General features: G+C 50.0%; 1 protein-coding gene across 1 annotated transcript; it reads right to left on the reverse strand.

The window, feature by feature from the left end:
* Nucleotides 1-15,001: 15,001 nt before the first annotated feature.
* On the reverse strand, nucleotides 15,002-21,219 carry LOC143696044 (uncharacterized). The gene is made up of 3 exons (XM_077191252.1): nucleotides 21,043-21,219; nucleotides 19,471-20,386; nucleotides 15,002-15,099 (listed from the first exon to the last, which is right to left on the reverse strand). The coding sequence occupies exons 2-3, from the start codon at nucleotides 20,150-20,152 to the stop codon at nucleotides 15,002-15,004; spliced, it is 780 nt and encodes a 259-aa protein (XP_077047367.1). The 5' UTR covers nucleotides 20,153-20,386; nucleotides 21,043-21,219.
* Between the last annotated feature and the right edge of the window lie 1,223 nt (nucleotides 21,220-22,442).

Below are 22,442 nucleotides of genomic sequence, written 5' to 3' on the forward strand. Positions count from 1 at the left end.
GTTGTTTTTAAGGGTTAATCCTTTGTTAAAGGGTGTCCCTTTTCGGGCTCGTGGTGCCCAGAAAAAGGTACCCGGACCTCCATAACCCTTTCTCTCTATTGTCTCATATTGTCCTAATTCAAATTGTCCAAATTATTATTACTCTAATTGTATTACTATTTTTATAACCATTTTCTTACTATTGAACTTTAAAAATTTCAAAATCAAGTGATGGGCGTGTTTCACACTGCACATCTCGCTCCAGGGCTGCTTGTGCTGAACCTTTCCTTGCACAGCCCTGAGGATTCCCCCAGCCCGGGCTCCCGGCAGCTCCAGGCCCGGCCAGGAGGAGCAGCAGGGCCAGGGCTGGCCGGGCGTCCCCCCAGATGTGGCCCCTGCTGGTGGCACAGCCGGACCCTTGGGAGGCTGCCTCAGGCTTTATTGTCCACCAGCATCCCAGGAGGGAGCAGAAAATCCTCCTGCAGACGCTGATTCCGGAGGCTCCCAGCGCTTCCTTGTCTCCAGGAGCTTCTGCCAAGCCCCAGTGAAACCTCGGTGCCACATTGTTCCACAGCCTCACAACGCTCTCCTGGCTCCCGTGAGGTCCCTCTGTGTCCCGCTGCAGCCTTGGCTCCATCAGGGTCTCCTGGCTTCCATCAGGATCTCCTGGCTTCCATCAGGGTCTCCTGGCTCCATCAGGGTCTCCTGGCTTCCATTAGGGTCTCCTGGTTTCCATCAGGGTCTCCTGGCTTCCATCAGGGTCTCCTGGCTCCCATCAGGGTCTCCTGGCTTCCATCAAGCTCTCCTGGCTCCATCAGGGTCTCCTGGCTCCATCAGGGTCTCCTGGCTCCATCAGGGTCTCCTGGCTCCCATCAGGGTCTCCTGGTCTCCATCAGGGTCTCCTGGCTCCCATCAGGGTCTCCTGGTCTCCATCAGGATCTCCTGGCTTCCATCAGGCTCTCCTGGCTTCCATGATGCTCCACTCTGTCCCAAGGGGCATCTGTGGCTCAGCTTTGGAGCCCTGAAAGATCCAAAGGTTCCCCCCAACAAACACCAGCCCAGGGACCTCCAGGATATTTGGGCTGAGCTCCCGCTGCCCAGGCACCTGCATGGAACCCAAGTGACCGCTGGGACTCCATGGAATGTCCTGGAACAAACTGTCCCTGGTCAGACAGGGGTGCCATGGAACACAGGTGCCACTGGGACACGGACACTGCCCATGGAACCGAGTGTCCATGGGGACAGAGCCGGGCCTGATGGAACACTGGAGAACACTGTCACCCAATGGAATCCATGGAACCAGGTGTCCATGGTGACACTGGAGAACATTGTCACCCCATGGAATCCATGGAACCAGGTGTCCATGGTGACACTGCAGAACATTGTCACCCCATGGAATCCATGGAACCAGGTGTCCATGGTGACACTGGAGAACATTGTCACCCCATGGAATCCCATGGAACCAGGTGTCCATGGTGACACTGGAGAACACTGTCACCCCATGGAATCCCATGGAACCAGGTGTCCATGGTGACACTGGAGAACATTGTCACCCCATGGAATCCATGGAACCAGGTGTCCATGGTGACATGGGAGAACATTGTCACCCCATGGAATCCATGGAACCAGGTGTCCATGGTGACACTGGAGAACATTGTCACCCAATGGAATCCATGGAACCAGGTGTCCATGGTGACACTGGAGAACATTGTCACCCCATGGAATCCCATGGAACCAGGTGTCCGTGGTGACAGAGCCGGGCCCAATGGAACCTACTGGAACACAGGAGAACACTGTTACCTGTTGGAACCCGGGCTGCTGAGAATTTTGGACTTTCTGAGCTGGCAGACACTGACGCCCAAGAGAACACTGCATTTGACCTGAGGCTGTGGAGAAGGCTTCCAAAATGGAATGATGGAGCTGGGATTATGGGTGTGGAGTTTGAATAGAAGGGTGTAATATCACATGGTGGACAACTTGGAGTTTAAGGTTTTAGAATATAGTAATGTATATAAAGCAAGATGGAGGTTTTAGGGTGGAGGCTGATCCTTTTTCTTTGCCTTCTTCTTCTTCTTCTTCTTCTTCTTCTTCTTCTTCTTCTTCTTCTTCTTCTTCTTCTTCTTCTTCTTCTTCTTCTTCTTCTTCTTCTTCTTCTTCTTCTTCTTCTTCTTCTTCTTCTTCTTCTTCTTCTTCTTCTTCTTCTCCTCCTCCTTGTTTTCCTTCTCCTTCTCCTTCTCCTCCTCCTCCTCCTCCTCAGGTTTGGGTGGTACTGTGTAATTGGATAAAAAAGTCCCTTATGTTGGGCACAGGTGCTTGGTTATTGGGTTAAAAGTAAAAATAATTTAGGTGTCATTTCTTAATTGGACAGTTTATCCTCAGAAGACCTTGCAGAGAGAGAGACGGGGTTCCATTTTCACCTTGTTAGCGAAGTGCTGCAGAACTCACAGCTTGTGAGACTGTTCTAGAGACAAGAGCTAATGAACACCTGAGTCCAAACAAGAAATGCTGTCTTGGGATTTCATCCCGACCTTGGCAGAAAAGAAGCAAAAGAATTGACTGTTACCCCACGGAATCTCATGGAACCAGGTGTCCACTGTTTGACGGTGCAGCCTCAGAGAGTGGTGAGACCCTTGTGTCACCATGGAATATCCTGAAACCACGGCTCCCTTGTGACAAACCTGGGCTTTATGAAACCAAGGAAACTGCTGGGATGCAATGGAATCTCAAGGAACCAAGGGTCAGCTGTCAACACATCAGCTTCTCAGGAAACCAAGGCAAACACTGTGACACAGAGAGGGGCCTCATGGGACCCAGGAGACCATGGTGACACCGTGGTGGGATCTCATGGAACCAAGTCTGAATAGTTACAGGACCCAGGAGACCATGGTGACACCGTGGTGGGATCTCATGGAACCAAGAGCCCAGAGTTTCACGGCTCAGCCTCATGGAGCGCTGGAGACCATGGTGTCCCAATGGGAACACATGGAACAAAGGCTCCTTAGTGACACAGCAGGGCCTCATGGAATGCAAGAGATCATCCTGATGGAATGGGAACTCATGGATTCAAGGGTCCACTCTTTTGCTGTGTGGCCTCATGGAATGCTGGAGACCATTGTGGCACCATGGAAACGAATGGCACAAAGGCTCCACTGTGACCCAGCAGGGCCTCATGGAACCAAGGACACCGCTGTGATACAATGGAATCTCATGGAACCAAGGTCCAGTTGTGACAAAGCTGGGCCTCATGGAACCAAGGACACAGCTGTGATGCAATGGAATCTCTAGGATCCAAGGATCAATTGTCAACACATCAGGTTCTCATGAAACCAAGCAGAACATTGTGACACAGGGGAATCTCATGGGAGCAAGGCTCTGCTTTAATCAAGTGGGGCCTCATGGGACACAGGTGCCACTGGGACATTGTCAGGCCTAGTAGGAACAAGACACCACTGTGTCAGACCAAGGCCTCATGGGACCTAGGAGAGCCCTGGGACACCATGGAACCTGATGGAACCAAGGGCCCATTGTGACACGGCAGGGTCTCCTGGAACCCCTGTGCCACTGGGACATTGCCAGGGCTGGTGCAAGCAAGGTTCCACTGTGACAAAGGCAGGCCTTGTGGCACCCAGGAGACCATTGTGGGACAATGGAATCTCATGGAAGCAAGGCCCCATTGTGACAAAGCGCGGCCTCATGGAAGCCCAGTGCCACTGGGACATCTCCAGCCTTGGAGGAAGCAAGTGTCCATTGTGACACAGCACAGCCTCAAATCACAGGAGAGCAGAGGGATGGAGCCATGGAATCTTGGGGAACCAAGTGTCAATTCTAAACACAGCGAGGACTCATGGAACCCAGGAGACCATTGTGATGCTGCACTTTGTCACAATGGGGCCGTGCTTCTATGAGGATCCATGGGCCCACAATGTTCTCCTGGGTTCCAGGAGGCCCCGCTGGGTCACAATGGCCCCTTGCTCCCACGAGCCACAGCACGGTCCCCGTTGCCCCTGGGTTCTGTGAGGCCCTGCTGCGTTCACAACTGACACTTGCTTCCATGAGATTCCATTGCGTCACAGTGGCCCCCATGTTTCCATGAGGTTCTGCTGGGTCACAGTGGACACTGGGTTCCACAAGAGCTGGCAATGTCCCAGTGGCACCTGTGTCCTGTGGGCCCCACTTTGCCAAGGCAGAGCCTTGGCTCCATGAGATTCCAGGCTGTCCCAATGCTCTGCTGAGTTCCACGAGGCTGTGCTGTGTCACAATGGACACTGAGTTCCACCTGCCCTGGCAATATCCAAGTGGCCCCTGGCTTCCATGAGGCCCCGTTGTGTTTGCAGGTGACACTTGGCTCCCCAAGATGTCATTGTCACGCCGCTCTCCTGGGCGCCCTGAGGCCTTGCTGTCTGTGACAAATGACCGCTACTTTTAAAATTTTAAGGTTGATTCAACCTTGAAAAAAATGACAACAAAGGACTGAAACAGGAGAAATCACAGCACTGGGAGCCCTTCCCCACCCCGTGGCTATCAGCCACATGGCTCCTTCACAAGTTGGCTGCTCCTCCTTTTAGGCTTTTGGTGTTGCACCAGGCAATCCTAGCCCCACCCAAAGTCTGTCAGGGAACTCTTTGTGGCCGTCCATTGGTGGAGAATGCTTTCTTGCAACCTGACTGGAGAGCAGGTGTTGCCATGCCTGCCTTCCAGTGACAAACCTGCCCTCCCCAAATGCCCCAACCACCAAGGCCATTACAAGGGCAGGGGAAAGAGGACTATGGGGGACAGATGACAATAACATCACTACACATCTTAACACACACATAGGATCTATCTCCTCACTGTGAGACCCAACTATGACATTACTCATCTGTAACACTGTGCAATAATGGAGCCTTGTTCCTACCAGACCTGGCAATGTCCCAGTGGCACCTGTATCCCATGAGGCCCCACTTGGTCAAAGCAGAGCCTTGGCTTAACAAATGACCCTTGTTTGCTTGAGATTCCATTTGTGAAAAACATGTTCACTCTCCTGTGAAAATGTACAAAGTTTAATAAAGGACAATGGGAGACCAGGACCGTGGAGCAAAGGTTATTACGGCCGGGTGCATCTTGGCACTAAGCCAGGAGCACCCTGTTCCCTTCAGGGATCCCCTGAAATACCTTTCCCCTTACATCAGCCTGGTGCATATTCATAGAGCCTCATGCATATCCATCAACTACTTTACATATTCCAGGAATGATTTTACATGGCCCCTCCTTGGGTCTGCCTTTTCAGAGCATGTGTGTTTCTTGGCTGTGGTTTTGGCTCCTTCTCTTTATCACCTCCAGGTTTTGGGCCTTGGTGCACTCTGCCTTCAGACGGGGAGTGCTGATAGTTGGCAGATCTGTACAGGTGTTCTCATCCCGTGTGCATTGGATGTTATCCCACCCAAGCAGGCAGTTTAACACAAGCACACTTCTATCAGCTATTTCACTACTATGTCTAAGCTCAATTAACAACAGAAATAAAAACTATATCTTTAGAACAAGGTTATTTTAACACCACACATATAAAATCCATTTTAATATTTGCAAAAAGCCAATATTATGATATTTATCTATAACAGGGTGAAGGAGCCCTGGCCCAGGCTCTGGCCCTGGGGGACACGGGGACGTTGCCGGGGGGTCCCTGTCCCCCTGTGCCACCCCCAGGGCCCCGGCCCCCGTCCCCGTGTCAGGCTCTGGGGTCGATCTCGTGGAACATCCTCTGGGGGAGGCTGCGGGGCCGGGGCCGGGGAGACCCGGGGGGACAGGGGACCCCGCTGTGCACGAGCAGGGTTGGACTGCTCTGGGGGGAGCTGTGAGGGGGCCGGGGCAGAGTGACCTCCCCAGGGACCTCACACAGCCCCCGTGATGTCACACAGCCCCTGTGATGTCACACAGCCCCGTTGATGTCACACAATCACTCTGTTATGTCACACAACCTCCATATGATGTCATTCAGCTGCTATGTGATGTCACACAGCACATTTGTGATGTCACAGTCACCCTGTGATGTCACAGCCTTCTCTGTGACATCACACAGCTGCTCTGTGACTCTGTGTCACAACCCACATTGTGATGTCACAGAGCTGCCTTCTCTGATGTCGCAGCTAGCTCTGTGCTGTCACAACCCCCTCAGTGCTGTCACACAGCCCACTCTGTGCTGTCACACAGCCCCTTGCTGCCATCCCAGCTGCTCTGTGGCTCTGGGACACAGCCCCAGAGGTGCTGCTATGACACAGCCCCCGCGGGGACATCCCACAGCCCCGGCCAGTGCTGAGCCCCTGTGAGCTCTGTCTGTGCCCTGCTCGTGTCCCTGAGGGGCCCTGGCAGTGCCCCAGCCCTGCTGGGCTGTGCACAGGAGCTGCTCCTGGCCAGAGCTGTCTCTCTGCAGCTCTGCTGCCCTTGCCAGGAGCTGCCTCTGGGCCAGGAGCCCGGCCCAGCTCAGCAGCACAGACACAGCACAAGGACTTTAATCACCCTCTGGGCCTTTGCTGCTCTTTGCATCACACCCAGTCCCTCAGAGTGGGCTCAAAGACTTCTCAAGAGCTCCAAGTGAGATTGAAATACTGAAGTTTCTTGTACTTTAAAGAGATCCCTGTGAGGGACAGGGCTGAGAAAGTGTTCCCAGGTTCCAGGGAGAGCAGAACACTGGAGGCACTGATGGCAGCTGGGGACAAACAAGGCAAAGGTGTCTCTGGTGCTGAGCAAACCTGGATTTGTTTCAGGAATGTAAAGGGCCAAGGCCTGAGCCCCAGGGCCTGGCCAGGCAGATCCTGTCCCTCCCTCCTTGCTCAGGGCTCTTCCCGGGATGGGCCCTGGCATGTGGGGATGGGCAATGCCAAGGGCAGGAGCGTGGGGCAGCCCCTGCCAGGCTGCTGAGCAGGGACAAGGAGGCAATGAGGCCCCAGGCCTGCAAGGGTCACTTGTCCCCTCCTGGCTCAGGCCCAGGGCCAGCAGCCATGGCCAAAGTGCTGCCCAGGTTGGCTCTGTCAGGGCTGTCTTGCAGCTGCTGCCCATCCCTGTGCCCTGTGCAGCCCAGGCTGTCCCACGGTGTCCCTGCCCTGGCCTCTGTCCCTGCAGGCTCTGGGCATCCCCCGGGTGCCCCACCTGGCTGGGCCCTTCCTTTGCTGACAGCTCTGCCTCCTGCCTGCCCCTGCCTGCCCACACAGAGCCTGGGGCTGCTCCAGGCTCCTGCTGGGGACGTGCTGCACCACAGCCCTGCCCTGACAGGGAAATTCCTTTCTCCTGCAGCCACTCTGGGCCTCCCCAGCTGCCCTTGGCGTTAATTCTTTCTCTCTCTGGCTGTTTTCCACTATGTCAAAAGGATCCACCAGCCCTGAAATCGCTCTTTAAACACTCTCATGGCTCTGCTCCACTGTCCTCAGTCTCCACCCCACTGAGCACAGAGCTCCTTTGTCCCTATACAGTGCTCATGGGCCCAAGGCCTCCAAACCGCTCCTTGGGACATCTCTGGGCCCTCTCCAAGGTGTTTCCAAATGAAAACATTCGGCTCAGAGTCTAAAGAAATCACCAGAGGAAAGGGCCAGCCTGAGCTGTCTGTCCTTGCTACTTTTGTCTGGGAGCAATCCTTGGATATACAGAATTTGGGAGGCCAAATTTTAATTTTGGCCATGGTCCCTGGACAAGAAGGCCGGTTCTTTTCCATAGGAATGAAGGAACAGAGCCCCAGTGTTTCAGGGGCAGATGAGAGGTGACCACCAGAGGCCAAGGCCAGCCAGAGCTGGCAGGTTTGGTTTTGTGAGATACCCTTGCAAATAGGAATTATTTTAGGGAGAGTACCCGTTTTGGCAATGGGCATCTGAAAAGTCAGACAGCTCTTTTCCATAGCAAGGAAAGCACAGAGCCCCAGTGCTCCAGGAGGTGATGAGAGGCAGCCCTTGACATCCCAAGATCAGCCAGAGCTGTCAGGTGGCCCCTGGGAGGCCAAGCCAGCCAGAGCTGTTCCATGTTCCCTGGGTTCCATGGGGTCCCACAGTGTCCCAATGGTCCCTTGCTTCCATGGGGCCCTGAGGTGTCATAATGCCCCCTTGGTGACACCAGGCCCTGAAGGTTGGAATGGTCTCCATGGTTCCATCAGGCCCCACAGAGCCACAATGGTCTCTGGGTCCATGGAGCCCCTCTGTGTCACCATGGCCCCTTGGTTCCATGGGTTCCAGTGGTGCCACAATGATCCCCTTGGTTCCCTGGGCTCCAGAGGTGCCACAATGATCCCCTTGGTTCCCTAGGCTCCAGTGGTGCCACAATGATCCCCTTGGTTCCATGGGCTCCAGTGGGGCCACAATGATCCCCTTGGTTCCATGAGGTCCCCACAGTGTCCCAGGGATCTCCATGGGAAGGAAAGAACCCAGCCCCACTGTTGCAGGCGCAGCCACCAGAGGCCCAGGCCAGCCAGCCTTGACAGTACTGGCAGATTTTGCCTGGGAGCAACCCTTGGATATTCAGAATTTCAGAGGTGGAATCCCAATTTCAGACCTGGACACTGGAGGAGAAGGATGGTTCTTTTCCATAGGAAGGAAAGCACAGAACACCGGTGGTGTCTCAGGGGCAGATGAAAGGCGGCCATCAGAGGCCAAGGCCAGCCAGACCTCTCTGTCCTGGCAGCTTTTGTCTGAAAGCAACCCTTGGATATTGGGAATTTGGGAGGTGGAACCCCAATTTTGGCCGTTTCTGCATGGATAAGAAGGATGGTTCTTTTCCATAGGAAGGAAAGCACCCAGCCCCAGTGTTTGGACAGCAGGGGAGAGGCACCCCCAGGAGGCCAAGGGCAGCCAGACCTGTCTGTCCTGGCAGCTTTCACCTGGGAGCAATCCGTGGATGTACGGAGTTTTGGAGGGGGAATCCCAGGTTTGGCCATGGTCAAGATGGGTGGTTTTGCCCATAGGAAAGTAAAGCACAAAGTCCAAGTGTTTAGGAAGAAGATGAGAGGTGGCCACCCTCAGGCCAAGCCAGCCAGACCTGTCTCTCCTGGCACCTTTTGTCTAGGGGCTTTCCTTGGACACTGGGCATTTTGGAGGTGCAATCTCAGTTTTGGCTGTGGGTGCCTGGAGAGGAAGAAGAGTTCTTTTTATAAGGAAGGAAAGCACCCAGCCCCAGTGTTTCAGAGGCAGATGAGGGCCAGCCCTCAGGAAGCCTAGGCCAGCCAGACTTGTCAGTGCTGGCAGCTTTTGTCTGGGAGCTATCCTTGGATATAAGGAATTCCAGAGGCAGTTGCCCAGCTTTGGCCATGAGTGCCTGCTTGATATGGAGGTTTTTTTCCCACAAGAAATAAAAGTGATAGTGGAGCCCTGGAAAATGTTAAAAATAGTCTTTGAAAATATTGGGCTTTGTGTTTTCTCAGGTCACTGCACCTGCGTAAAGCAGTATGATAAAAGATATAATTGTTAGATGTGGTGATTGTTTAGTAATTAAATATAATTATTACATAACCATAAGAAGAATCGTGAGAAACTATGTTGGAAATTTAAATTGGCTATGTTTAGCTGAAATCTGTTTATACAATAGAACAATATAAGTTTAATAATTACATGAAAGTTATGTAATGATAGAGTATAAAACACGTTCACCTCGAATGTATGGTCGGAATCAGATTTGGGTGGAAACTACCCCGATTCCCAGAGCTCTTGAATAAAAAGCACCGCATATAATCGCTGATATGATTATGTGTTTCTGAACGCTAACATTTTGGCGACCCCGGATGGGACCCTGCGGGTGCTGCTGAGCGAGTTTTGCGACTCGACCGCGCTCCAGCCGGCACCGAGGGATTCTCGGGGAGCTCGATCGGCCGCGACCGCTTCTGCCGCTTGCCACGTCCCCGGGAGAAAGGTAAGGTGCTTTTTACTTTGGTTTGGGTGCCTGCCAATGAGACGCAGCGAAAGCTACGCTTGGTTGGGCTAAAGGAATTCCTGCTGGTACAAGCCCAGGCGCCGTTCCATAAGACAATCGCGAAAGCGTTGCGGGTTCGGCAATTTGTGGTATATTTGGAAGGGAGAAACTGAAAGGGATTTTGGGCGGCAACACCTCTATCTCGCAAAGTTCTCCTTTGGGGTGCTTATTAGCACATTGGAAACAGGGGAATTTTGGGGAAGAATTACGTAAAGCTAAGTTGATTGATTATTGTAATACATGGTGGCCAGGATATGCCTTGGAGAATGGTGACAAATGGCCAAAATACGGGACTCTGCAATAGAACACTATTTCGCAGTTAATGTCGTTTTGTAAACAAGAAGGAAAATGGGATGAGGTTCCGTATGTTGATTTGTTTTTCTATTTACGGGCAAAGCCAGAATGGCAGGATGAATGTGGATTAATGATGGTTAAAACAACTGCAAGCAATAAGTGTGGGGTTTGTGAGGAACGTTGTTTAGAACACTTGGCGTTGGAAGAAAGCCTGAGTAGGGAAAATTAGACAGATATTGATTTACAGGTAGCTCCAATAGGAACAAGAGAACCTAACCCTATCCCACCTGTTCCATCTGTCCCTATCCCACTGCCTGCTCCTACCCCACCTAGTCCTGAACCGGTCTCATCTAGTACACCCTTCCCTCTTTATTCTCCTCTCCCATCGTCACCTGATCCCTCTTCCTCGGAAGATGAGCAAAACCTAACTGTGGCAGGAAGGAGAGAGAGAGAATCAACGATGGGGTAGCCCACAGAACCAGGAGTCGGTCTAACCTTGCCCCAGTTATGGATAGAAAAGACATAGGCAGACAAAAACGGACTGTAATTGCCCCCTTGCGACAAAGTGTAGGAGTGGAAGGGCCAGTATTAATAAAAGTGCCTTTCTCTCCTGCAGATTTAGTTATTTGGAAACAATCAGCCAGAATTCATAGAGAAAATCCTGATAAAATGGCATGAGTATTAAAAATGGTTATAAAAACCTCAAAATCCTGACTGGGATGACATACAATAATATGTATATTAATATTATATATATATAAAATTATATATAGTATAATAATATATCTAATATATATCTATATATAATATATTAATATATCTAATATATTAATATTAGATACTTTGATGGATTCTACTGAGAAAGAGATGGTACTTAAGGCAGACAAAGAAAGGGCAAGAGAGGACATCAGAAATGGATTCGTAACAGGGAATTGAGATGAGAATTTCCCAATTGAGGATCCAAATTGGGACCCTAATTTATTTTGCGGTATGGGGAGACTACGGAAATATCAAGAGTGGATCCAAATAGGAGTTCAGAATGCTGTGCCCAAAACTATAAATTGGTCTAAACTATACAAAGTTCGACAGGAAGGAATCTCCCACTGCGTTTTTGGAGAGGCTTAAGGAGTAGCAAGAAAATATACAGATCTCCAAATGGACACAGCACAAGCAAAGGTTCAGCTCGCTCTCATATTCTTGGGCCAGTCACAGGACAATATTCATAGAAAATTGCAAAATTAGAAGGGGAAGAACGAAGGAATTTGGATAAGCTACTTGAGGTAGCCTGGAAGGTATATAACAATCGCGAAAGATAAGCGAGTAAAAGGCAGCAGCAGAATCTCTTGGCAGTAATACAAGGAAAAGGGAACCCAAATTTCAGGGGATGTAACAGGAATAGTCAAAATAGGAGACCAGTCATGCAGGGGTTAACCTAAATCAATGTGCGTATTGCAAGCGGGAGGGGCATTGGAAGAGACAATGTCCAGACTTGAACAACCAGTTTCACCAGGGCAATCAGTGCCAGCAGGTTACCAAGGGGATGGTTTTGGGGGAGTATACCAGCTGACTAGACACAGAGCCAGTAGAACAAGTTAAGGAACCTGTTATAAATAAACAATTAGGACATAAAGAGGTCAAATTTCTAATAGATACAGGAGCTACTTACTTGGTATTGAATGATTTGCAAGGACAAATTGGGGACAAGCAAACAACAATAGTCGGTGCTACAGGGAAAGAGGAAAAACGGCCATTCTTGCAACCCCTAGATTTGTGTTTTGGGAACAAAGTTATAACACACAAATTCCTATACGTACCTGAGTGTCCAATTCCGCTTTTAGGGAGAGATTTGCTAGAGAAACTTGATGCGGTAATAACCTTTGAAAATGGGGAGCTTATAATGAAAATACCTGAATCAAAGACGGGACAGATATTAATGATCAAAGAAAAACCTGTTCCGTCTATCCCTAGGGAGGTAGGAGATGCAGTGATTCCCTCTGTATGGGAGACAGATATACCAGGGAAATCTAAATTGGCACAACCAGTGCATGTAGAGTTAAAAGAAGGGGCGAGGCCTCTACAAGTCAAACAGTACCCCATAAAACCAGAAGCATGGCAAGGAATAGTAAAGATTTTTGAGAAATTCTTGAAATACCGAATTTTAGAAGAATGTGAATCAGAATTTACTACACCAATATTTCCAGTAAAGAAGCCAAATGGTGAATATAGATTAGTGCAGGATTTGAGAGCAATAAATACAATAACAAAGGACATTTCTCCAGTGGTAACAAATCCCTACACACTGCTAACATCCGTAAAAGAGATATATAAGTGGTTTACTGAAATTGATTTAAAAGATGCCTTTTTCTGCATCCCCCTTGACAAAGAAAGTAGGAAACTGTTTACCTGTGAGTGGGAAAACCCAGGGAATGGGAGAAAGACCCAGCTCACCTGCACACGATATAAGAACTTGCCGACCCTATTCGGAAACCAACTGGCAAAGGAGCTGGAGATTTGGACCGAGAATGGGCAAGTACCAAGAGACCAATACCTGTTGTTGCAGTATGTTGATGATATACTAATAGCTACAGAAGAAAAGCAACCTGTATAAAGGTAACCATTGAGATTTTAAATTCCCTGGGAATGGGAGGTTATAAAGTATCCAGAGGAAAGGCACAAATTGCCCAAATCACAGACTGTGATCTACCTGGGATGTGAAATTTCACAAAGGCAATGAAAACTAGGCACTAACCGTATCCAAGCTATTTGTGCTATTCCAGAGCCCCAGAATCTACATGAGCTGCGAGTCTTCCTCGGGATGGCAGGATGGTGTTGCCTGTGGATCATGGACTATGGACGGATTGCGAAACCCCTGTGTGAAGCTCAGAAGATGCAGCCATTCACCTGGGGCAAGCCACAGAAAGAAGCCTTCCTAAAATTAAAGGAAGCACTGACAACTGCTCCAGCATTAGGGTTACCTGATCTGTCTAAAGATTTTCAGCTGTTTGTCCATGAAAGGCTGCGCCTAGCACTAGGAGTCCTGACCCAAGGTCTGGGAAGCTGGAAAAGGCCGCTGGGCTACTTTTCCAAACAACTTGACAGCATAAGTGCCGGGTGGCCTCCATGTCTGCGGGCAGTCGCAGCCACTGTGATGCTGATACAAGAAGCCAGGAAGCTCACGATGGGAAGGCACATAGATGTCAATGTACCACACATGGTAACCACTGTCTTAGAGCAGAAGGGGGCCATTGGCTACCCCCAAGCAGGATGATGAAATTCCAGGTAGTCCTGACTGAGCAGGATGATGTCACATTAAAAACAACTAACCTTTTGAATCCAGCTTTGTTCCTAGGTACCACAACTGAAGAAGGCCCATTAGAGCATGACTGTGTGGAGGTAATAGAGTACACCTACTCAGCAAGAGAAGACCTGAAAGACGTCCCACTAGAGCAGCCAGAGTGGGAGCTGTTTACAGATGGGAGCAGCTTCGTGGAAAACGGAACCAGATACGCTGGGTATGCGGTAACAACAGTCAGTACAGCAGTGGAGGCAAAGGCATTACCACCAAATACATCTGCCCAGAAGGCAGAACTGGTTGCCTTAACCAGGGCCCTAGAATTAAGTGAAGGGAAAAGGATAAATATCTGGACTGACTCAAAATATGCTTTTGGAGTGGTGCATGTACACAGAGCACTGTGGAAAGAAAGAGGACTATTGTCCTTCTCAGGGTATGCACATTAAACATCAGAATGCTGTCCTGCAATTGATAAAAGCAGTACAAAAACCTGAACAAGTGGCAATCATACACTGTAAAGCACACCAATCAGGAAACTCCAAAATCTGTGAGGGAAATCGAAAGGCAGACTGGGCAGCCCAACAGGTTGCTCGAGAGGTGCAAACAACAATGGCATTGATACCTTTAAAGCTTAATGTATCCCAATTCAATTTGCCTCCAGAACCAAAATATTCAGTAGAAGATGAGAGACTGGCACGTTTGCTAAATGCACAAAAGAATTCAGAGGGATGGTATGTGACTGCACAAGGACAGATAGTGGTACCCCCTTGATAATGAGAGAAGTTGTACAAATTAAACATAATGAATGTCACTGGGGAGCAGAGGCATTGGTAAAATTGCTAAAGCAGAGTTTAATTTCAGTACAGATGTTAACAATGGCAAAATCAGTGTTGTCAAAGTGCGATATCTGCTTGAAAAACAACCCAGTGGCTGGCAACAGGCACAGCTAGGAAGAATTCGGATAGGAATAGAGCCAGGAGACTATTGGCAGGTAGATTTTGTAGAACTGCCAAGAACTCGAGGATACAAATACCTGTTAGTGGGGGTTGACACATTCTCTGGGTGGCCAGAAGCCCTTCCCTGTCGCACCAACCAAGCAAAGGAAACAGTAAAGTGGTTACTACAGGAGATTATTCCCAGGTTTGGGGTGCCCCTAGGGTATCATCAGATAGGGGGCCCCATTTCATAGCTACAGTAGTAAGAGAGGTAAGTAGATTGCTGGGGATAACTTGGGACCTCCACACACCGTGGAGACCCCAGTCGAGTGGACAGGTAGAGAGGATGAATCAGACACTAGAGAGGCAAATCAGTAAAATATGCCAAGAAGCCAAATTGCAGTGGCCCCAGGCTTTGCCAATTGCACTGTTGAGGATTCGGATAAAGCCTAGGAGTGGGATGTCAGTCAGCCCTTATGAGATATTGCATGGGAAACCATATGAATCTCCTGAGCCTAACCCTAATGTGCACGTCACAGGAAAGCAGGAAGTGTATAATTATGTTCTGTCTCTCGGGAAAACTTTAGCTCGGCTCCGGAGCATCCTCGTGTGGAATAGACCGCTGACTCTCGAGAACCCAGTTCATAACATACATCCAGGAGACGAGGTGTACATCAAGAACTGGAACGAAGAACCGCTGAAAGAAAAGTGGAGTGGGCCCCACCAGGTACTGCTGACCACCTTTACAGCAGCCAAAGTAGCCGGCGTGGACCCCTGGATTCACTACACCCGAGTGAAGAAAATCCATCCTGGATCACGGCCTGTGTAAACTGTGGAACCAACAAGGCTGCAGATAAGATGTGTTTAATCACTTTGAGAATGCTATCAGTAATTGTGCCAATGGTATGGTCATTAATGTCTTTGGGATGTGGAATGCAAAAAGATCAACTAACCACTCTTCATTCTAGAATGAAGAGAGAGGTACAAGCAGAAACACAGGTGATAAAGGTTTCTAATGCAGTTTGGGCTGAGAATGTAATGATTGGATTAGTCAAAGACTTTGCCAAATGCAAAACACCTGTAGAATAACTGCCTGTCTGCCAATACCAAAGGGCAGCAGGAGACTCAGTAAACTGGGGAATCATAACAGCAAAACTACCTGAAACACAAAAGAACAAAACAATTGCATGTAAACAGGTACCCAAATCGAGGCAAGTAATCAAGGAAACTTGGGAGAAAATAGGAACATGGATGAGACCCATGGGCCAGAAAGACTGTATTCTAAGTGATGGCACACTAGGAACCCCTATGGGAGAATCAGGAGGCATCACACAATGGCAATGCTATTTGCCACACTATAAAAAGATTATAGAAAATGTTACAGAAACCACTCTGGTATGGAAGTGTGAGGCCAAGGATCAGGAAGATCAGACAGAGCCTTGGGACAGTGCGTGGTCTGTGAGTATCCTTCAAAGATTCCAATGTATGGCAAACACCCCTTGGTGCATTAAGTGGGAAGGCTCCGAGAATGAAACAGATCCAGCAGTAACAAACACTGCCACCAGTAGCAGAACGAGGGCAGACCAAGTAAGTTGGTGGGCATGTAATAAAACTTATGACTGCACTTCTGATGATGCAGAGATAAAGCAGATGCCACCCCTGGCAATAGCCCTAAACACTGGCTGTGCTTGCAGAGGGATCAAACATAAACAAGGCAGAGGGAATTATAAAGCAGTTGTAGGATGTACCAGGAGTACAGTCCGAGGTCCAGGACAATTTGTATGGGCAGCAAGCGATGGCACCTGGACAACACATCTGCCTGTAGATGGGAAAGTAAAGGAAATTACTTTAGGCCTCCCAACCTCATGTCCAATTTGGAAAAAGTCCCCATTTAACGGAAAACATGAACTTGTGCAGATAAGAGCAAGACAAGAAGTTCTAGACAATGAAAATCCAGATGACACTTGGCAAGAACCCTCTAGTGGAGTGAAATTTGGGTGGGCCCGAGAGTCTTTGCTTGGTCCTACAGCAAACTATCAGAGTAGAAGATGCTGTACAAACTTACAGGTCTGGTTGATAGACTGGCTAGAGTCACCCGGGAAGGATTTAAAGAATTAAATGTACAATTACAAGCCAGCACAAAAATGACTTTACAAAATCGATTAGCCTTAGATTTGTTACTCCTGAAAGAGCATGGAGTATGTGGATTTTTAAAGGGACGGGTTGGTCATTGCTGCGTTCACATCCCAAATGTAACTGCAGATGTAGAATATGACATCAATCAGTTGAAACAAAGAGAGCATGAAGCACAAGAAGAGCAAAAGGATTTGACTACGACCTGGCTAGGCAAAATCTTTAAAGGGTTAGGGTGGAATGTGAGTTCATGGATTAAATCTATCATTGAGAGTGTGATAATCTTACTAATTGTATTCTTAGCAATTTGGTTAGTTCACAGCATCTTAAAAGGAGAGATACAGAAGAAAACATCCTGGAACCAGAAGATAATAAAGGCTCTGACACGAGATCCACGCCCACCATCTTCTGGTTCTCCAGTGCGTGACAGCATCCACGACAACGTTTACATCAACCATGGACTTGAAGAACGTCAAGAATAAATTGAAAAATAAAGGACTGTATCAAGTGAAAACATTTACACCTATAGTGAAGTGAAAATGCTTTCAAAGGGGGGAGAATGATAGTGGGGCCCTGGAAAACGGTCAAAAATAGACTCTGAAAATGTTAGGCTTTGTGCTTGCCAGATCATGTGAAATTGCACCTGCGTAAGCAGAACATGATAAATGATATAATGGTTAGATGTGATGATTGTTTAGTAATTAAATATAATTATTGTTTAATCATAAGAAGAATAATGAGAAACTATGTTAGAAGTTTGAGGGGGGCCATGAGGAGCCCATGCTTGGCTGAAATCTATGTATACAATAGAACAATTGAAGTTTAATCATTAACATGAAAGTTATATAAGGATAGAATATAAAAAGATGTTCATCCCAAACCCATGTCAGAGTCAGATTTGGGTTGGTATCCCTGACACCCAGAGCTCTTCAATAAAAGCACCTGCATATAATCATTCTGGTGATTATGTGTTTCTGAACGCTAATATACCCAGTAAAGTGTTAAACCCTTCCCAGCTGCTGTGCATGAGGCTCTATGAATATGCACCAGGCTGATGTAAGGGGAAAGGTATTTCAGGGGATCCCTGAAGGTAACAGGGTGCTCCTGGCTGAGTGCCAAGATGCACCCAGTTTACATCTTCCAAGAACTGTTTAGCATGGCTCTGCCCTGGATCTGCCTTTTTAGAGCATGCAGATTCCTTGGCTGTGGTTTTAGTCCATTCTCTTTATCACCTCCAGGTTTTGGGCCTTGGTGCAACCTGCCTTCAGACAGGGAGTGCTGATAGTTGGCAGATCTGTACAGGTGTCCTCATCCTGGGTGCATTGGATGTTATCCCATCCAAGCAGGCAGTTTAACACAAGCAGCTATTTCACTGAGCTTAATTAACGACAGAAATAAAAACTACATAACAAAGTTACTTTAAAAAACAGTCCCAGCCCATATTTGATCCCAGTCTGTGGGGTCCTGATCCATATGGTCCCAGTCCCTGGGATCCCAGTCCATACAGTCCCAGTCCATATTTGATCCCACTTTAGGCTATCCTGGTCTGGAGGGTTCTGATCCACAGGATCCCCATCCATGTGATCCCAGTCCAGGTGATCCCAGTCCGTATTTGATCCCAGCCCATCTTTGATCCCAGTCTGTGGGGTCCTGCACACACTCCCAGGGTCTGGAATTCCAGTTCCCAGCCAGGAAAAAATGTTCCTGCCCTTGAACTTCCTTCCTATCCCCTCAACAAATTGCAATAAAATTATAAACAAAGAAATAATAATTGAAATTAAATAAATTATAATAAAAATAAAATATAAAAATCTCAACTCTTCTTTACAATGATTCAAGTCCAACAATGATTTAACTCAAACCAACAATAACTATTACTATAATATTACCAATGCATATAAATAAACAAATTATATATCAAGAAATACCTTTTGAAAATTTTAACTCGATGACTAATGTACTTTAGATAAAAAATATGTAAAGAAATTAACATGTAATCTAACACCTCTTAGTTAAACAATTCATATTACAAATATACTAAACACAAAACCAAACACCAGTACAATTTCTCAGACATTTCAACCAAACAATTAAACTTTAATAACATCCTTAAGTACTCTTGAAAAATTAAAATTATTTTTAAAACATTAATTGTGTGCAGGTGGTTTTATTTTGATATTGGTTTTTGGATTGTTTGGGTTAGATGATTTAAAAAATGGGACTTTTATAGGAATTGAATCAGCTGAGAAGGTGGCACTCTGCAAACAGAACTGACTGAAAATGAACGGGACAGAAATCAGTAACTCTGAAAGTTTTATTTGCTATCAAATACATCCCACACACCCAGGCCCACACAATCCCCATCCCACTGCTCCAAATTGAGATCCCACTTCTCCCAATCTCCTTCCAACTCCATCTCAACTTGACAGTTGTGGAATGGAGTGAGTTTGGCATGGGATTGAGTTTTTTGAGGAGGGAACAAGCAATCTGACGTGGAATTGAGCCCTTTTTGGGTTAAAATTCAGTTATTTTCAGTGGAATTTGAGTGGTTTTGAGGTGAGTGTTCCATCCCAATGGACTTTTGGAGGACAGAGAGATGGAGAAGAGAAAAAAATTCAGGCCAAACCAAAGGAGAAGCAGCCAGGTGTGTTCCCAACATGGATCACAGGGAATGTGAGTGACCAGGGCTGTGCCCAAAGTGCCTCCTCCAGTGGGGGATGGAGCTGCAGCAGCGCACGAAGCTCTTCCCGCACTCGGGGCACTCGCAGGGCTTCCCTTACCGGTGCCTCCGTTGGTGTCGGGTCAAGTGAGAGCTGCAGGAGAAGCTCTTCCCACACTGGGGACACTCGTAGGGCCTCTCCCCTGTGTGGATGCGCCGGTGGGTGACGAGGTGGGAGTTGTGCCTGAATCCCTTCCCACAGTCGGGGCATTGGAATGGCCTCTCCTCTGTGTGAATCCGATAGTGCCGGAGGAGACTGGAGCTGGTCTGAAACCTCTTCCTGCATTTATCACACTCGTAGGGCCTCTCCCCAGTGTGGATGCGCCGATGGGTGACGAGGGTGCAGTTACGCTGGAATCCCTTCCCACAGTCGGGGCATTGGAAGGGCCTCTCCTCTGTGTGACTCTGATAGTGCTGGAGGAGACTGGAGCTGGTCTGAAACCTCTTCCCACACTTGGAGCACTCATAGGGTCTCTCCCCAGTGTGGGTCCTCTGGTGCCTGATCAGCTCGGAGTTCCACCTGAAGCTCTTCCCACACTCCCCACACTCGTAGGGCCGTTCCCCAGTGTGGGTCCTCTGGTGCACAGTCAGGTTGTACTTCCACCTGAAGTTCTTCCCACACTCCACGCACGTGTGGGGCTTCTCCCCATCATGGAGCTGCTCATGGAGCACCAGCTCCGAGCTCTGCCTCCATCTCCGGCCGCCTTCCCGGCCCAGGCTGGCTCTTTCCCCCTCACATCCCCGCCATCTGCGTTTGCAGCCCCTCCTCGTGCGGCATCTCCGGGCCTTTTCCTCCCCGTTGGCTTCCTGCGCCGTGGAGCCGCTCAAAACGGCCTCTGCCACCAGGTTCTGCCGCGGGCATTTGTCCTCCCTGCTCTCCATGCTCAGCTCCTGCTCTGGGCGAGGAAGGACAAGGACAGCATGGGATTTGCCTCCGTGCCACAGGCAAGGGCAACGAGATCCCCCCAGGGCTGTGCTGCAGCCGGGGGCCGTGCTGGGCTGGGAGATGGAGCAGCACAGAGGGGAAAGGGGCACTGACTTCCTCCTCACCTGCCTCAGTGTCCCAGAGCATCTTCCTCTTCCTCACAGCCTCACAGGGGTTGGCAATGTGAAATCCTGGTTTGGAGAAAACAAGGGATGAGCACCTGGAGTTTGAAGTTCCCCCCACCCAAGTCCATCTCTACAAGTCACCGGCCACCTGGGCTCCAGAAAACCCTCCCAAACACCAACATTCAGCCCTGAAAAAGCCTTCCAGGAGTTCCCCATCCCTGATCCCTCCCCTCTGGTGTTCAGGGGTTACCCCCTGTCCCAGCTGCTGGGGTCAAACTTGGATTGGGGGTCCCCCTTCTCCTGGGTGCCCGCCCTGCCCAGGCTGCTGGCAGTGCCAGCAATGCCAAAAGCTCCCCCCTCTTGGCTCTCCCCATTTCGGGATGCCGGGGCTGTTTGGGCTCCCGGGCTCCCTTCTCCCCTCATTCTCTGCTCTGGGCTGCAGCGGCTCCAAGGAGTCCCCCCTGCCCCTCTCCAGGCTCTTGAGGCTCCCGCCAATGGCGGCGCTCCCCCCTCTCTGGCCTCCCCACTTTGGCCTCCTGGGGCACACAGGGCTCTGCTCCTCCAGGCTGCCTCTGCCGGCAGCCGCCACCGCCACCCCCCGATGTCTCCCCGAGGGGCCTTTTCCGCTCAGCCTTGGACTTCTTCATTCTCCAAACATCCCCCAAAAACCCAACCCAGGGACCCCCCGGGATATCCGGGCCGGGCTCCCCCTCCCCGCTCACCGGAGCCATGGGGGGGGCGATGATCCCACAGGTGGGGGCTGCGAATTCAGGCAGGGATCGAGACCGCGTGGCTCCCTGAGCTCAGCCTGGATCCGCCCTTGTCCCTCCTCTTCCTCTTCCTCCCGCTCCTCTCTGTTTTCCCCACCTCCTTCTCATCTTCTATCCCTCCCCTTCCATTCCTTCTCCTCCTCCTCCCCCCTAACCCCGCCTCCTCCTCCCCCTCCATCCCTGCCCTTCCCTCCCTCCTCCTCCTCCCCCAGCAGCAGCCACACCCTCGGTGCCCGTTCCCGCAGCCCTCGCAGCCCGCGGCAGCAGCGGCCATGGAGCCGGGCCAGGTCGGCATGGGCAGCGCGGGGCTCTCGGCTGCTCCCAGCCGCTGCGGGCGGGGGGAACCCGGCCCGGGCCAAAGGAGAGGCAAACTGGGCAAACTGGGGGCTGCACATCCAAACTGGGCCTTGCTGGGGACCCTGCCTGGCCACTGCCAGCCCTTGGGGCTCCTCTCGGCACATCCGCCAGGGGGGAACGCACACAGGCCTGGGAGATCCCAGCAGTGGCAGCACTGCCAGGGACTGGGCTGCACTGGGATCGTACAGAGGGTGACTGGGATTATGCTGAGGGTGACTGGGAACAGCTGTGAACAACTGGGATCATGCCAGGAGCAACTGGGAGTGACTGGCTGCACACTGGGGGTGATTGGAAACAACTGGGCAGTTCAACTGGGATGAACTGGGATCATGCTGGAGCTGACTGGGATCATTCTGGCAGTGAGTGCCACTACACTGAGGCTGACTGGGAGTGCTTGGGAGCAAATGGGATCATACTGGAAGGAACTGGAAAGATGCTGGAGGGAACTGGGCTACACTGGGACATACTGGGAGTGCCTGGAACAAAAGTGAGGGTGAAAGAGAGCAACTGGAACCATGTGGAGCACAACTGGTTCATCCTGGCAGGGACTGGGAGCACACTGGGCTCATCTCTGGATCATACGGGGAGGGACTGGACTAATACTGGGAGGATCTGAGAGTGACTGGGAGCACACCCTGCACATCATCCCCCAGACTGGGCCTGACTGGGAGCAACTGGGAGCACGCTGGCAGCAAATGGCATCATACTGGGACTGACTGGGCTGATCTAGGGAGCAACTGGAACCATACTGGAGGCAGCTGGGACCATACTGGGAGAGATTGGAACAACTGGGATTATACTGGGACCCCACTGGGAGGGCTGGCATGTGACTGGGATCAAACTGGAGCTTACTGGGATCATATTGGGGTTGAAAGGGAGCGACTGGGATCACACTTTGGGCTACTGGGAGCAACTGAGGGAAACTGGGATGATGCTGCAAGCAAACTGGAGCAACTGGGAAGGACTGGATGCATGCTGGGGGCAACTGGGATATA

The sequence above is a fragment of the Agelaius phoeniceus genome, chromosome 28, assembly GCF_051311805.1.
Source record: "Agelaius phoeniceus isolate bAgePho1 chromosome 28, bAgePho1.hap1, whole genome shotgun sequence".
Classification (NCBI taxonomy): domain Eukaryota; kingdom Metazoa; phylum Chordata; class Aves; order Passeriformes; family Icteridae; genus Agelaius; species Agelaius phoeniceus.